Source organism: Hoplias malabaricus, chromosome 15, assembly GCF_029633855.1.
Source record: "Hoplias malabaricus isolate fHopMal1 chromosome 15, fHopMal1.hap1, whole genome shotgun sequence".
NCBI classification, from domain to species: Eukaryota; Metazoa; Chordata; class Actinopteri; order Characiformes; family Erythrinidae; genus Hoplias; species Hoplias malabaricus.
In genome coordinates, this window is record NC_089814.1 from 11,813,124 (window position 1) to 11,831,460 (window position 18,337).

At 40.3% G+C, this 18,337-nt stretch overlaps 1 protein-coding gene across 1 annotated transcript in view; it reads right to left on the reverse strand.

The window, feature by feature from the left end:
• si:dkey-112m2.1 (transmembrane protein 132C) overlaps positions 1-18,337 on the reverse strand; it is a 191,140-nt gene that overhangs the window by 75,985 nt on the left and 96,818 nt on the right. Inside the window, exon 3 of the mRNA XM_066646040.1 lies at positions 8,742-8,885. Coding sequence (XP_066502137.1) covers positions 8,742-8,885 — 144 coding nt within the window. The remainder of the gene's footprint in view (positions 1-8,741; positions 8,886-18,337) is intronic.

An 18,337-nucleotide genomic window follows, 5' to 3' on the forward strand; every position in this document is an offset into this window, starting at 1 on the left:
CAGGGTCGCGGTGGGTCCAGAGCCTACCTGGAATACAATGAAATATACTGACATGTAAACGTAATTCAGTAAGTTTTAAGTTGATATTTAGAAGTATGTAGGAGATGGAATATTACATTAGATTTAAAAGAGGTCAGTTCTCTCTACAATTTCCCATGGGTTTGATTTAGTTCCAGTAATAACATGGTCAGTTTATCTTAGCTGTGGCAGCTTACCCAACTTACCCCTAACCTGGGGCAAGCAGAGCCACAGGAATATTTGTTTTTTCTAAGAAGCTTTATTATTCAGACCCCTGTTCCACAGATGCATTCTGAAACGTCCTGGAATAATTTCAGATACTCTGATTGTACTTTGAACTCATTTTTGCTTATCTCGAGGACCACGTAAGTAAAAATGAATCATTGTACCCCAATCTCCCCTACATGGTGGGTGTACACTCAGGGGAACAAACTATGAAAACCTTACTCTTTCAATGCATTCACAGCAGGTTTCTTAGGTCACTGATTCTTACATCATGTAGTAAAAAATATAATGGAGTGTGGGCATGTCACAGGTGTTACATTCAGACCCCAGGGACTTGTATTAAGGATAGGCCTGTGCTATTTTGTATCGTTGGTGCTAAAATCGCTATATTTTTACAACGATAAAAAAGTTCAATATCAGGATAATAGTAATATTCTGACTCATTTAGGTAATGATGTCATGCAGTTGGGCGTAATATGACGTACATTCATTACATGAGTCATTTAGGCACGGGAATTTGCTCCAGAAAATGGTGGGGGGGGGCATTTCAGTCACGTGGAGATGGTTTGTTTAAGTTTTGAGTTCAACAGACAATGAGCTCTAGCCGAAGCAGTTAAACTCCACTGACTCAGCAGAGCAAGTATTCTGTATTTGTTTTGTTATTTAATTTGAAGCTTTAAGGTTACTTTTTGTATAATTGTTTACATTTGCTGTTTGTAAGCACACAAGGTTTTTTGCACTTTGGTTGTGTGGTAGCTTTATATGCTACATTATTTATTTTATACAATTTCAGTATCTTGGTAAATTGTTTGAAAAATAAAGCAAATGTTTACAGATGTTGTTGTTTTTTATCTTAATGTTTGAAAATGTAACATCTCTACTAAAATTTAATATAATTAATATTAATATAACATTTATTTTGTTGCAAAAGTGTGTTCTTGAATTAATAAAAGTATTGTTCAATGTTTTATCATATTGACAAGAATGTTATCACCAAAATACCCTGAAATATTGTGATATTATTTTAGGGCCATATTGCCCACCCCTAATTAAAGAGTTAATTTTTGAAAGGGAGTATAACATCCCCTTTAAATTGTGACTCATACAGAGGTATGCAGTCATCACTTGCTTGTTTTTTGGTCACTAAAATGGTACAAGATTATTACTCATAGTTGCGAATCTTTAGATGAACAGATTTCTATTTATAGCTGAGATGAGTTTTTCTTTCTACAGCTTGAAAGCTTCTAAATAAAGTGTTATGTAAAGAATAATGGAGAGAGAGAGAGAGAGACAGAGAGAAAGATAGACAGAGTGTCTCACCTGACTTTACCTTTTTGACCCCAGACTTTTCCTGAGCAAAGAAAAGACATGTGCTAAATAAAAGGCAAGACAGCGCACTGTAATCCCCATGCTGCCAATCCCGAACGGCAGGAATAAATAGAGCGATGAAAGTGTATCGTGTACCGTCCTTAAGGCAGGAATCATCCCTGTCTTTGTGCTGACGGCTGGAGGATTAGAGCCTGGGCCATTGAGTGGAGCCCCCAGACCAGGATTACTGCATCTCAGCTTCCCCCACAGCTCAATCAATAAAAGCAGAATACTGCTGCTCGCCACGTGGACACATCCAGCACTCACTACACCATTACTGCTTCTTCACCTGCTGAGCCTGGACACCACGGAGCACTGCTTAAAATCTATAACAAGCCCAAAGTCATGCTGCCTTCTCAAGCTCTTCAGATGCTCCCAGATTCACCACCTGCCAGACTATGATTACTGTCTTTAGTGCCTTAGAAAGAAACCTGAGACTTGTATTTGCGTAAAGCAGCAATAACTATGTTGGTGTAATGGTTATTTTATTTATTTTGTGTAAAGTGAAACTCACATGAGACGAAGTATTACATTTGGTAGTTATCCCTAAAAGAAGCAGGTTATGAGCCACAGAGCAGGGACCTCATATGAGGTCAGACATGTTTAAAATAGGTGGTGTATAAAACCAGGCCACCATGTGTCAGTTTAATGGCTATTTCATAATGTGAGGAAAAATGAGTGGACAAAATGACTGATTGCCCTTTTACAGTCCTATGACCAGGAATGCATATAAAACTAAATACAATTCTTAAAACATCTCGATGTAAATGCTCTGTGGAATCAAATTTTCCTATTGTACATTTTATTTATTTTTTTATTTTTTGTGTGGTGCATTTTATTTTTTTGAATGTGATCTCTGATACATGGTGTGATGCCAGTGCCAAGGGCAAACACATGGAAAATAACATATTCTCATGAAATCCAAGTAACACTTTACAATACGGGCACATAATTCACAATACTGAAGACAGTACTACGTCTTACTAAATGATTAGCTAATGCCACAATCAATCATAGAGTAATGATAAGATACAAGATCGAGCATTAATTAACATTCCGTTAGGATTTAATAAAATCCTAAAATAGTGTTTGTTTTTGTTTCTGTCATTACTTAATGATTAATTGTGACTTTACTTAATCGTTTAGTAATGCTTATTAAAGTCTTATTACTTATTGCTGTCTTAAGTGCTGTTAATAAATGTACCTTTATGGTAAAGTGTAAATCCAATGTGTAAACATGTATACAGCAGGTCCTATTCAATTTTAAATGTAAAAACTGCATCCTAAAAACCTTTTACAGATTTAAAAAACTGAAGTCCACTGTATCTTTCTAAAACTGAGACTGTGGGGAATAGACGCAGGGAAGAAGAAATGAATTAGTAACAGCAACAAAGTTATCTTTCTTCTTTGAGCCAATGTGACTCAAAGCAGCAGACACTGAGCTAAAGCCCGTCCTGTTAAAAAGACAGCTTGAGGAGATCTAGCAATGCTTTGTGTGTGTATGTGTGTGTGTGTGTGTGTGTGTGTGTGTGTGCATGTGTGTGTGTGTGTCTGTGCATGGAGCTAAGAGCTCTGCTTCATTATCAAGAAATTCATGATCACCCTTTAAATATATAGTTGTGATAAGACTGAAAGCAGTTTGAGAAAGCCAGAGCGCACATTTTATTATCATACCACACAAATCAAGTTCCCTCACAACTGGAGTGTGTTTGGTCTTAGAGTGGCTTTATCTGTACAGAGGAGAAGAAGAAAGACCTGGCTGTAGTCTTATTCTAACAGAGTGTGGGGCTGGGGTTGGGGGGGAGAGGAGGAGGAATCCTGAATTCCACATGAGGGCCTCATTGGTAGCAAGTCTGTTGCTTCCAGGAGGAACTGATCCTTTCATTTCACACACCGTTTGAGAGGAATATAAAAAAAGACACACACACACACACACACACACACACACACACACACTGGATGAGGCACATGGAAAGGAGGCATGGAAAGAAGAAGTGAGTGAGTGAGTGAGTGAAGAGAAAGGAGGAGGCTACACTAGAAAGAGCATAAGAAAACACAGAGTGAAATGGACTTTAAAAGGCAATGTCCATGTGCTGGTGCCTTGTGAATTCTCCTGCATTACAGTAATCTCTTGTCTGACAGACATGCCGTGGTGAATTTGATATTCTTCGGCAGTTGGATATTTCCTTTGGACAGTGTTAGCCTTTTCTTTTACGGCTTTGTCTCTTGCCTGCGTGTCTGATATGTGAAACCATGTCAGAGATGCAAATTCAAATGTTTACATGCAGCCTATTTATATTCCATTAATAATCCAACTAATAGCTCTATTAGAAAAGAAAATGTTTATCTATAAACTTAAATCGGACTAGAGCACACAGATTCAGGCCAATCTGAATTCAAATTCCATCTGGTAGAATGAGGTAGGTAATCTGGCAAATGATTGATTAAATAGTATTATATTTTATATAAGCACTGTCCAATTAAAAACATGTATGACCATTTTTGTAGATTTTTAGTTTACTACATGAACACAGCATCTGTCCTTTACACTCATTCATTGATAATGAATGGAACAATAGAAATGCCCCAAAATGACTAGGAATACAATCTTTTTACATTTACTTCTATTAAATGTTAAAAAGTTGTTCCTTTCTCCTGTCTCTTTCCCCTCTTTCCCTTCTCCGTGTCTTTAATTGGACTATATCCATCCATCCATCCATCCATTATCTGTAAGCACTTATCCAGTTCAGGGTCGCGGTGGGTCCAGAGCCTACCTGGAATTATTGGGCGCAAGGCGGGAATACACACTGGAGGGGGCGGACAGACTATATATTTATTTTATTATATTTTATTATAACACTAATGTAAACACCTGCATCTGATCGTAGTCCTAACTGGAATCCGTGAGTATGTTGTGGGTACGTACATTTGTGCCTTGAAGTACATTTAACAAGTTCAACATGGCAAAGAATATATTTTTAAATGAAAAAAAAAAAACGTGGCACAAACATCTCCTTGTTGTTATGGTAACGTTAATACTAAACGGTGCTTGACGTTTGTGCATGCGTAAATGTTGAGTGCATGTAAATGGAGGTTGTTGAGTAGTGTGCACGTAAACAGTTCAGTTGTCATCTACAAATGGTATAAATTCATTCAGATTGATGAAAATTTTAGCATGTAAACAACAGTCAACACTCTCAAACAACGCAACTGGGGAATAATTTCTAGAAATTTATCCCAGAACACAGAATGTCTCTGATTACATCTGAAAGCTGTATCGCCCACACACATGCTACGTCCACTTCTCTACATACATCTATTATTACCTCAGTTATCAACATCACAGACAAAAGCAACCTGCTGCTGATTCTCGTACACGCATGCTGGTGATACTTTTCCAAGGCACCTGCTGGTAAGTCATCAAGCTCAGGGGTGGTAATGGATCGGAGAGCACTAGAACGCCTTTTCTGAATAAAGGTCATAAAAGTATGGTAGTCATGTGCGTGAACAAAAAATGTTTTGAATGCACCCTAGGTCAATATAAAGTGGCAGTGCAGGGTCTGCCCACCTGTTCTCCATTTTAATCCATTCTGCAGCAAACTAGTCATGTCTGAAAGTCAGAACTTCAGGCAATCAATTTTTAAACTTCTCAAACCATAGCGAAATTTCAACAACGCACCCCTGTCATTACTGTAGCTTTTAGCGTTTAGCATTTTATCCCCATTGTAATACTCTGATGATTAAATACTTTTTATAGTTGCTATAAAATATCTGTTCACATAAAACACAAAAGCTGTTGACTTTAACATAGAAATCATGGGTAATATTCAGAGCACATGAAATGGTTGCCATTTATTTTTTAGTTAACTAATGAGAAATTAGCAAATATCAAGTTCTCTGGGTAAAACCTGCCATTTCTTTTTCTGATCTGGCTACATAAAACTTGCAATGATACATCATGCTAAATTGAGACTTCAATCTGCTGTAATCTGATGGAAGTGTTACACAGAAACACAGTAATGAATTCTGTTATCTGGAAGTAAAAAGGCAAATCTTGTTGAATCTCATTAGTGACATGGTAGGGAGAAAGTGAGAAATCAAAAAGGAAGCACATGAACTCATTACTGAGGCTCCGTCCCTGTAGGCCACAGCCAGCACATGTTTCTTTGACGGTCGGGGCTAATTTAAACTTCATGATAATCTCCTGACCTCTAACACCACAGAGCAAATTCCATCTCACCTCTTCCTACAGTTAATCCCATTTACAAAAACAGCCATCATTCCACTGGCCCTGCGGCAGTTCACAAATTAATACTGGCAGGTTTGAGGCCCAGAGAGTATAACGTAAGAGAAAGCGCTCTGGTGGGAGCGGGTGTTTGGGGTGTGTTCATAGGTCATGCTGCGATAACTTTCACTTAGCTCCAGGAAGACATGCGGCGTATTTAAATATTTAGAGTGTGGCACGGTGTAGTATTTGCTGTTAATTCTTCTGATGTTTTTATAAACCAGTCCAGCCTTAAGGTAGAAATTTGAAAAACCACAATAACTCTTGCAAAAATAAAAACAATCATTCCGCCTACCCTGGAATAAAATTTCAATAAGGGGAAGCATGTCAGACTAACAACAGGGAATGTTTTTTGAAGAACTCACACATTAGGTGCAATAAGAATTTCAATGAGAGAAAATAATCAAATAACTGTGCTTTATTAGAATATGATTTATACCGACTACTAGAGGCAAAGTAGCAAATTCTCTTAATGTTCATCATTTTTTCCTCCTTTAGCTTGAAATGAGCGTATGATGACTTCCTGCTGCCTCCATAAGGTTCTGGGCGCCTCTCCCCTGTGAACCTAATCTACAAACTGACACATGTCACAGAATCTGAAAGTAATGTATTTGCAGTTTGACAGGGGGAAAGTAAAGCACAAAGATCTCCACTTAATTAACATCAGAGCTGTTTTTTTTTTTCATTTGCCCATTCAGTCCGAGGGAATGGGGTTCCTTGTGTATTCATGAGATTAATTTACGTATGTAAATGCCACCAGGGAGAAGCCCTGGAGGAGATGGATGACCTATAAGAGTAGAGAGCACAGACGTCAATCAAAAAAAAAGGGTCCAGTCTACTAATCCTTATGAGACAGGAAGATTGGAGGGTGGGGTGGGGGTGCGACATGTCCAGAACAGTCTTACTGAGCACTGCTTATCAGACACAGAGAAACTGACGAGCTGTCAGGAGTGAGACATTGCTGGTAACAGACTGGACTGTTCTATGACCAGTCATTTAGCAATGGGGCCTGAGGGGTCACAAATGTTCAGCAGCAAGTCACACTAAATGATTAGTTTAAAAAAATATATATGTAGTTATATGGAGATTGAAGATTGCTATAAATATATCAGCACACTTAACTTTCAATACAAAAGCATTTTATTCCAAGCATTTCTATTGATATACGGTTGCTAAATGATATAATCAATAGACACAAAAATTTGTTTTCAACAAGTAGAGAAATCATATTGTCAGAGCCTCTAACTATCTGACAATGGAATGTGATTAGCACTGACAATATAATGGGATACTGTGGAGCAGCTGCAAAGTCACTTAAGGTCGTTATGCCTGATACTGAGCTGTGGCTAGGAAAGATGCAACACCCTTTAACACTTGTTTGTGGAATAGTGGGATTGTGTTCTCTGGAGAGATGGAGCATCACCCAAAGATATCACTGGGATAAGCTGTAGTGGCTTTTGTGTACAGAACTAATCACAAGTAGCTAACATAAAATCAGTGGCGATTGCTCTAAGACTGCAAGGGAAGCTCAGCTTCCCCTAAAATGTAAAAAAAAATAAGTGATCAAATATATACTGTTGTGTGTACATGTCATTGAATAAATATGCACTACAACGCGATTAACTTTTGTTCAGAACCAGCTTCTTATCAGTGGTAAAGACACGGCTTTCCTCTCAATCATTCCCGCAGCTTCACAGTGCTTTATACAGTGTGGATGCTGAGCGTCCACAGAGTTCAATAGCGAAGCAGTGAAGTGCAGCGAAACGAGCCATTGGATAAATGCTGGGCTTTGTCCCGCCCATCGGACGCTCAGCGTCTCTGGGGGTCTATGGGACAGTGGGCTGGCCTCGGCTGGCCCGGACGCTCAGCTTCTGCATGATGATTGGATGATCTGTCTGAGGCTGAATCCCTTTTTGATTGACAGCGAAATGAGCGAATCAGCGATCCTTTGGTGTAAAGATCCGTGGGAGCACAAGCAGACACACTTCACATGGGGCAAGGCCGTTTAAGCAGCCTAGCTCTGCTGGCCATTGAGAGGACACTAGTCAAGTCCCTGGAAAGACGCCTTGTTGACGCCTTGACAGGGTCACAGATCATTTTCTTGAAAAGGAACGGAGGGTAGAATTTACATATAAATAAACCGACACATTTTATGATGTAGACCGAAATTGAGCTTCCCCTCCTTGAAAGACCAGCATCCGCCACTGATATATATATATATCCTGACACCTTTTACGTTATCAGCATGGTAAAAAAAAAAGGACTTTTCATTACATCATTAAATATCAAAACACATGACTCCACGGATCAACTTTTTCAAAGTCACAATCTTAGGAGATACCTTAGGTGAATCTCTTGGAAAAAGAATCATGAAATGGATTCCTATCTGTGTATCCAAGACTGATTCCTCTGGCCTAACGTAAAAGGAATGTGGATAAAACTTATCTGAACATTATCCAGATTTGAAGTGCATAAAGTTCAAATAGGCTTTATGATTTCTATAGGAGTCCTGCTGTAATTCCTGTGTACAGTTATAGATCCTTTTCATAAGGATAAATAGGTTTGGTCCCTCCAGAGCCTTGGGCATAACTTTGAATTCATAACTTTCAAAACACCAGGGGTCAGACTCCTGGCCAGAATAACAATAGCTTCTCTATTTTTGCCAGAGGCCAAACGGCTAAGCTTTAAACTTTTCGCGTTAGAGAGTTTGTCTCTGAAGCAGCCACTCTCTGATGGCCTTTTTGCCTGATAACTCGCCCTGTTCAACAGGGCTTTCACAAGCGAATGTATTCAGAAGTTTAACATTAAAAACGGTCAGTGAAGAACATCAAAGGAGCACGCTGACCTCTGACCGAAGCTGGCGTCCTTTCTCCGGCAGTGCAGGGTGACCACTCTGTGGCCTTCGCTCCTTACGTCCTGACTGACTGTCCACTGGGGCGGATTGCTGGCCCTTGCACCCAAAAAGGCCACTCCATCTTTCAGCTTCACCCTGGGAGAGAGGCACAAAACACAGCATGGTTTCAGTGAGGAGTTATGAATGAACGTTTTGTAACAGGATCACCACACTCCGCAAACTGACAAAACGCCTCTTAACTGATTCAGCACTAATGGATCCAGATTGGCTGTGTGCCAGCTGCGCAGCTGTATCCTGTCAGTGTGGTAAATATCTCTCAGCTTATAATCATCAGGTAAATCTCAGAACTGTAAAAGGTTTACTGAAAATTCTCCAATGATCTGTGAGAGGGAGATGTATCATTGTGGATGGGTATCAGGCTGATCATCAAAAAAGCATGATTCAGGTACTATATATAATGACCCCCTTTCCTTAATAGTATCCCACTCCAAGAAGCTCATTATATCATTACAGAAATTATCAATTGTAAATTTTTGGGTTCAGTACTGGTTACAGAAACTGTTGTGATTTTTTTTGTATTGACTCTTGTGCCCAATGATTCTGGGTAGGCTCCGGACCCACCGCAACCCTGAATTGGATAATCGGTTACAGACACTATGAGCGGTATTCACTCACCTTTTGTAACCACTACATCCTTATATGGGTCACAGTGGATTCTGAGAAAAATTGGGTGCAATACAAGGACAAACACTGAACAAAGCATAAGTCCATCAAAGGACAGCACACACTCAACCAGTCCCTCATACACTCACACTCAAACACAGTTTCAATCAGCCAATCCACCAACCGACATTTTTGGGTTGTTGGAGGAAATCAGAGCACCCGCCAAAAACACACAAACACATGAAGAAAACACCAACCTTCACAAAGACAGTTACATGAGTTGGGGACTGAACTAACAACCCCTGGACTCTGGAGCTGTGTGGCCATCACACTAGACCTTGCACCAGACCATTCATTCATTCATTCATTATCTGTAAGCGCTTATCCAGTTCAGGGTCGCCGTGGGTCCAGAACCTACCTGGAATCATTGGGCGCAAGGTGGGAATACACCCTGGAGGGGGAGCCAGTCCTTCACAGGGCAACACAGACACACACACACACACACACACTCACACCTACGGACACTTTTGAGTCGCCAATCTACCTACCAACGTGTGTTTTTTTTTGGACTGTGGGAGGAAACCGGAGCACCCGGAGGAAACCCACGCGGACACAGGGAGAACACATCAAACTCCTCACAGACAGTCACACGGAGCGGGATGCACCAGACCAACATATATTAAATATATTAAAAAACAACAATACTTCTGTGAAGGCAAAGCACAGCTAGACGTCTTGACAAATGATCAAACTCATTTTAGTCCTGTCAGGTGTTTTTTAGATTTTTGAATTACGGCATCTATTATATAATCTCAAACAGTCACTTTACGATTATAATAAAAATGTCAAAAACTCAACAGGAATATGTTTATTTCAGCTTGTTTTTTCTAAAGGTTTGTTCTGACAGTTAGCATCTTTAATGATGACTCAGCTCCTCCACGGTTATGACAACCACATTGTGTCAGGGATATTCCAGAATAACTATTTGATTTATTGATAACTTCTGTATTTACACTAGATTTAGTGCTATACTTTTTTCCCTAGTTTAGTCATGTCCAACTCTACAAAATGCAGAAGGCCATCCCCGTTACAGACAATGCTACACACATTACACACAAGTGATAGAAGCAAAGGGAAGGCAGGGAGTGCAGGGTCAGTTTTACAATGTTGTTCATTGTGGCATTGCCAGTGAAACTTTTATCATTACATAAAGAATTGGTGTGTCATATATTCCCTGTCCAAAGTAAAACATGCATCTTCATTTTTCAACAAAGTGGACCTCCTGTAGGTTTCTTTTTGAAGACAAGCTGATCTTTATGTTTGTGTGAAAATTTCAGGACGGACCAACAGTAAATGATATTATACTCCGGGCGCCATGGTTGCGCAGCAGGTAGTGTCTCAGTCACACAGCTCCAGGGGCCTTCAGGTTGTGAGTTCGAGTCCCACTCCGGGTGACTGTCTGTGAGGAGTTGGTCTGTTCTCCCTGTGTCCACGTGGGTTTCCTCCAGGTGCTCCGGTTTCCTCCCACAGTCCAAAAACACACGTTGGTAGGTGGATTGGCGACTGAAAAGTGTCTGTAGGTGTGAATGTGTGTGTTTGTGTGTGTGTGTGTGTGTGTGTGTGTGTGTGTGTGTTGCCCTGTGAAGGACTGGCGCCCCCTCCAGGGTCTATTCCTGCCCTGCGCCCAATGATTCCAGGTAGGGTCTGGACCCACCACGACCCTGAACTGGATAAGGGCTTACAGATAATGGATGAATGAATGAATATTATACTCCTTTCCTACGAGTTAGATCAGTTCACTGGTGTCTTAATGAAAGTCTGTAACATGCTTTGGTCAAAATACCACAAGAATCAAACAACACAGCATTGTTCCCCCTGTCTAAACAGTCCTGTTGAGAACAACTAGTGTCAGTGCCTGTTTCTTTAAACGAGAATAAGCAACCTCAGCTCAGTGCAAGAGCAAAGGACTAACTGTGTGTGCACACGAAAGAAACACAGTGATTGGAAGTCATTCATTTTCAATGAGAGCCAGCAACACTGGGCGACGTTGAGCGATGCGAAGTGACGAGATGAAGTTCAGCTCCGCTCAACTCAACTCTATGCTAATGAGTAGTGGCATGCGGTGGTGGCTACCAATCAGAAGGGAGGTCTTCACAGTCCCTTGGAACCACTCCACACACTTTGGTTCCTACAGAAGATTTGTTCCTTTCTCAAAATGAAGAACCAGTACTGTGCCCAGGCTTGTTTAGAGTTCAAGTATACAGTGTGTTTTGTTGTTTATTACAAGTGAAAGTGTAAATAATATTTCATCTGAATATTTAAGTAGAGCTCATTTTTAACATAAACAAAATAAACATAGCTGTAGGTCTGTAATTTCAGGCTTTTTTTTATTTATTAAAAAATGTGGTTTTGACCAGAGATAAAATGTCTGTTCAAGATGGTGATCATTTTGTGAACAACGCCTACTTGGGGGGCACTGCCCACTCTCGTGTTGCTGGACACACCCACCACTTTGTGGGCTGGTAGACACAGCAGATACACAAATTGTTATGCTAATGCAATGAAATGACCCTCTCCTGTAAAATGTATATAGAATTGTTTTTAACAGTAAATATATTCACGAAAGAAAGAAAGAAAGAAAAAAAACATATGTTAGGCATCACTCACTCCACTGTGTCAGTGTGAGAACTGATATGCTATAAACCCCCAGCAAAAAAAAATATTTATGTTTTTTAAAAGACTGCCTGAAAACTAGGACCATCACAGAGCAGCAGTTTAGCAGATAAGAGCACTCTTATTCCAGGTAGAAATTCAGCATAAACAGAAGTGTTACAGCATCCCGAGTGCTGCATGTTTATGGCACATATGCCTTGAAGGGGACATGTAAGCGAGCCATTCTTTTTTCGTGTATATAACCTTCCTAGATTCTTACGAATGCATGCCTCCTGCCACATGCAATCAATGTTCCCTCGCCATAGGGGCTTGTGCTTGTTGTCCACATACAGTATTTACTGCTGCTGAGCTGCCGGGTGCAAAAGCACCATGCCCCTGGAGCACTCAGAGCAGTTATTTTGCTAATCTTCTCAGTGGCTGCCCTTTCATTCACTCGGAGTATAATGTGCTCTTCCAGTTGAAGCTCCCGCTGTCCATACTGCTGTAGCTGTGTGCAATAGGGAGCGGTCAGAGCAGTGAACAAGAGAGCAGAAGGACAAGAGAGCCACACAGCCTTGCCACTCTTAATCATGTAGCCATTACTCTTTTATTCTTTACCTTGTCCTATAAAATTACCTCTGAAATACGCAGAGAGCTTTTCAGACGTCTGCAGGGGGTTCGTGACAAATTGGCCCGGCCTAATGTCCATGCAACAAAGGGCTCAAACAATATTTAATGTTAAGCGTGAATAGCAGCAAAAGCATATTCTCAGAATTAACTAAATGAAAAAATGAGGGCCCGGAAAAGCCACTGTCTCGCTGAAGAGAATGTCGAAGAAAGCTTGCGGCAGAAAGTGAGAATGTCCGCAGCAGAAGCAGCAAAGGCGGCTTAATGCAGCTAACGAGTGCCAGCAATGTGGATGATAATGACGCGACAAACCATTCCCAGTTCAAAGTAGTCCCTGGTCTGACGTCTCTGTCCCGTCTTTGATCATATCAGTGAGCCGCACAGAGCCGGAGTAATAGCCGGACTCGGGGCTTTCTGGCAGCCACAGATGAATACGTTGCGACTCATTTTCTTCCTGTGTTAAACGCAGCCTTTCTCGCTATAATTGCTTCATTTTCCAGTGATCCCACAGTTAAGATAAGCCCAACCAGAGTAACGTTTTGCACAAGCTCCAATAAAAATCAGATCTACTGTACGAATGTGCCACATGTGCATTATTATGAAACCAAAACAAAGCTGAAGATCAAATGTTGAGGACAGTATTTTTGTTTTCTGTCAATAGTGAAACACAGGCATTCAGGCAAACATGAATCAAGGGTTAATTAGGAAATGGCAGATTTTAATGAGATTGGTCGGGCTAATATAATTTCCGGAGAGAGATGCAACGATGGCCGGAATGCAATTTAAGCAGAACCCCTTCTTTCCTCCACACATCAGCACACAGACACCAAGTCATTAATTCTGAAACAACCCGAGTATCAATTAAATTAGTATTTACAAATGTGATGAGTGTCAGCAAGACCTGAAGACAGAGAGGGGGGAAGGTGGAGAGACAGACACCGACAGACAGTAAGAGAAACGAGCGAGGGGAGGGAACGGACAGAGAGTGAGTGAGAGAGAGAGAGAGAGAGAGAGAGAGAGAGAGAGAGAGAGAGAGAGAGAGAGAGAGAGAGAGAAAGTGAGAGATTGGGAAAAACAGATGAGAGAGAGAGAGAAGGGTGGGGAGCAAAGAGAGAAAAGAGATTTAGATTCAGATATTAATAACAGACACAGGGTATGTGTCAGAATCCTGACAGGCCGTCACAGGTCTGCACCAGCTGTGTCAAATAATAAGAGTCAATTCCCATGATTTCTGATACATTATGAATTGGGTGGGCTTCTGTATGTACACACGACTGTGATCCTGCTGTTGCAACAAATCCCTTTGCATGACAGTCCCCATGTCCTCTCTCTCTTCTTGTATCATGTCCATAGTGATTAAAATCCTGATGTCCCTTCTCAAGTGAATACATGAGATGAATTAATCAATAAACTGTCACCTCTGAAATTGTTTGCTGAAAAAGAGCTGACAATGAGCTGACAATGGGGAATCTCTGTAATATATAACACATTGCATTTCTGTTTAGTTATATTTAGGTTTTGTTTGATTCCTAGCCACGGCCTTAAGGCATTATAATGAGTCAAACTCTGGCCGGGGCCATGGTGACTTCAAGCTGAATGATACTGTGCTACGTAACATAGCTAATAGCAGCCTGCAATTATCTTGGTGACTCTTGCCGTCTTCTTTTGGGTATTAACAGGGACTTGCTGCAGCCTACGCTCTTCCAGAATGGCAGATGCTGGAACATGCACTGGTTTCTGTGACAGTGAAAACAGCTAATAAGCAAAATCTGCAATCATATTTGAAGAGATGAGATATAATGCTTCAGCATTAGGAAAGAGAAAGTCAAAGGAATAATTGGGGGAAAAAAGTTGAAAATCTCGAGTTCACATATGGGCCATAGAAATATATATATATATATATATATATATATATATATATATATATATATATATATATATATATATATATATATATATATATATATATATATATATATATATATAACACATAGAAATATACATCAAAACCTGGAGACCTCAATCTTTCATCTTTGAGTGATAGAAGAATATCAACCTCTCCTTTTGGTTCAGCATTGGGGTAAGGTGGGAAGGGGAATGAACACAGGAGGTTCTGTCCAATCTTCTACTATGAGATGACAACTAGCATGATGTGTACCTTTCAAAAAAGCTAAGCATCTGAAATTTAAACAAATAAACTGCTTTTGTTCTAAGAAAAACAAGACGGAGACTCCCAGGAGCCCACACCTCAATATCACTGAATGTATTTGGAATAATCTGGATATTAAGAAGCAGAAAGTGAAACCTTCTATTAATGAACTTCGGAGGTTATTTTGAAAAGAAAAAGAACAGAAAGAATTTGTATCGTTTTAATCTGTATTAATGGCAAAGGCTGGGCAGAGTTTGCTGTGAAATTATAAATATTTAGTTTAATTTAGCTGTAATTATCTGTTAAACATGTCTGTTTTGTTGGGGTTTGTTTGTTTGTTTGTTTAGGCACATTAGATTATTATTTAAAATAATTCAGAATAGAACATGCTTATTATCCAGTGTGGAAATTCCCTCTTTGCTTATTCATGGCATTAAAACACTGACAACAAATACACAATTCCAACCAATCAAACTAATCAACTACTGTTTTTAGAGGAACGAAATAAATTAAATAAATTAAATATTCCAGGAGAAGTATGGCCTGTGATTTTTGAATATTGCTTCATATGAAATATTCTGGAGGATATGAGCACTTCAATTAAAAATACTTTTTTTTTGTCTTCTGTAAATGTACACCGTAAGAAGTTTTGTTATGAAAGGCATTTTCTAATTAATATGTTCATAAATGTGTAAAACTTGTGTCTATCTGTCTGTTTGATGTAACTATTAAAGCTGAGAATGGTGAGCAACATGTGTTTGGAAATGCCTGCCCTTATTGGCGCTGTTAGATATGAGCTGCTTCTTTCAGCTTCTCTCCTCTGTATTTGTGAGTGAATGAGAGAGAGAGAGAGAGAGAGAGAGAGAGAGAGAGAGAGAGAGAGAGAGAGAATTGAATACTGGCTCTGCTCCAACTCCTGCAGCCCTCTGTCCACCCACAGAGACCACTCTCATCCCCCAGCACGTGAGATGAATCCCTTATGAATTCACACACACACACACACACACACACACACACACACACACACACACACACACACACACACAATCACACACACACACACCTACAACACAGCAGCCAGATTCATTCTCATAGATGAACATATAAACACACTCCAAAAGTGTATGTTTTTCACCAGTCCAACAGAGCGGGCCTTAGGCTGCGATTTACACAGCTTTGCGCAAAGCAGCATTTAATTGCAGTAAACTACCAAATTTGTAAACAGCATGCCTCAGAAGTTCACAGAAAGCAGACAAATAAGGCAGGAAATACAATCTACAAGTGTGAAACTGAAGGAGTAAGATCATACCAAACGCCAGTAAAGGAAATCCAGCTTTAAAATGTCATCATCAACAATAATCAACAGGTTTACTTCAGTTAATATATGAACAACGAGAGAAAAACATGTCCAGGGCAAGTTGGCAATATTCTCCTAGCAGAGCACATTAAGTGAGTTCTTAATTGAAACGTCTGCTTCCCTTGATAATGAGTGGAAAACAAGATTTTTTCCACCAAACATTAGAGACTTAAGTATCTTCGGCTGTAGCACCAGCTACATCAACTAGAAATAAACCTGCATTAACATCATTAACATAGCTAGGTCACTAAGCAAAAACTCGTATGTAGAATGAACTCAAGAGTGTCTGAGTTAAGGTCTGTGATCACTACTTAACTACAAAGCAATCATTGGAAATTTCAAAGCTGGTGTTTACTTTGCACTAATGTCATACTCTGGTATAAAAATATATCTGGATTCATATGAAAACACCCAGTCTGTCTCACATATGGCACTTACAGCTCAGTTACAGAAGCTGTAGGTTTGCGACAAAAGATACAGCACCTGAGCTGGATGTGCACCAAACGTCATGAGCAGGCATTGATCTGGGTTACAGCATGCGTGGGCCAGACTTATACACCATTACACACCAGATATCTGGTCTGTATAAGGGTCAATACAGACATTGCTATCTGGGCGGTAAGATATTAACCAGAGCCAGGCCCAAAATCATGCAACAAATAAACACACTTGAAAAAATCCAAAATATTCCAACCATTTGCACATACAGTGGAACCCCTACTAACTAACGCCTATACTAACGAACTTTCCAAGATACGAATATGTTTTGACTCCACCAACGAACCACGACTCTAGAAACGAACCTGAGCCTCCGCCGAGCCGGCGGCTGGAAATGGCCACTGATCCCAATATTGCGAGTCTCCCAGCGCGCCCAGACTTGAGTGAGCTTTTAAGATTAGCAAATTGTAGCTTTAGCAATTTAGCATTATCAAAATTCGTGCTAAGTTAAGCCGTATCTACGCTTCGTCTCCCCATATTCACCCACCCCCACCTCCCGTCATACAGCCAGTGCCTGTGTTACTCCTCCAGCCAGTCGTCACGTCTCCAAGGTAGCGATGTGTAACCACTTAAAACTTTTTTATTTATTTTTTATTACTGTTACCACTGTATTTCTTTTTTATTTTTAGTAACGCTACATGTATTTTTTTACTAATTTGAGAGTGTTGTAAACATATATCAGTGCAAAAAGGGTGATTTTCGGGGGGGGTGGGGGGGAAGGCTGGAACGCATTAATTGCTTTTCAATTATTTTAAATGGGGAAAATTGACTCAAGAAACAAACTTTTCCACTTACGAACCGGGTCATGGAACGGATCAAGTGCTTGGGCTTGACTTGGGTTCTGGTACATGTTCTGTGGGCCAGACATGGTCCAGATGTCAACTTGGCCCAGTTTAGTCCACAACACACCTGACACCAGGCCCATATAAGTTGGACTCGTGGCTGAGTTGAGGCTGCCAAACTTATCCTGAGTCAACAACATCACTCCAGGTCAAATGTGGGTCATAAGAGAGCTGCAGATGTGGGCAACATTTGGGCCAAACTTTCATTGCTCTCTGGGTAATTCAATAAGCAATGGCCACCCGTCTGTTTCAAATGCACAGTTTTTAACCTAGCAATCATGGCTCTTATCTTCAGCCCTCTGACATCAACAAAGAGTGCACTCTGGAGGAGGACAAGAGGGCTTAGAAAATGTGTTTGTCCAGTTTCTAGGAATAGACTAGTCTAACTGTACAGTTTGGAAAAAAAATAAAAAAACAGCCATGCTGTCATAAAAAAGCCTCACTTGGCACACGTTGTGGAATCGTGTGGATGTGTAGGACTACAGCACTCCTTGGGTTTATCTTTGCACATTCAAGTAGATGGGAGCCTGGTCTTGTATGGAAATAATTGCTCAAAGCAATTGGCAAGATTACTCCAGTGCACAAACCTATCTGTAATCACCTTGATTAAAGTGGCTCACAGTGGGTGACCAGGACTGAAAGGAAGTCTGAATGTGTAGTCACAAAAATTGGCAGGGGGAAAAATTCTGTGATTAGTGGCTAGTAGTATTTGAGCTTCTACCTGACCCTGTGCAAGGTGGACAATTGCACTAAAATGTCCTTTTCACACACCGTGCCAGGAAGCTATATTCACGGCTAT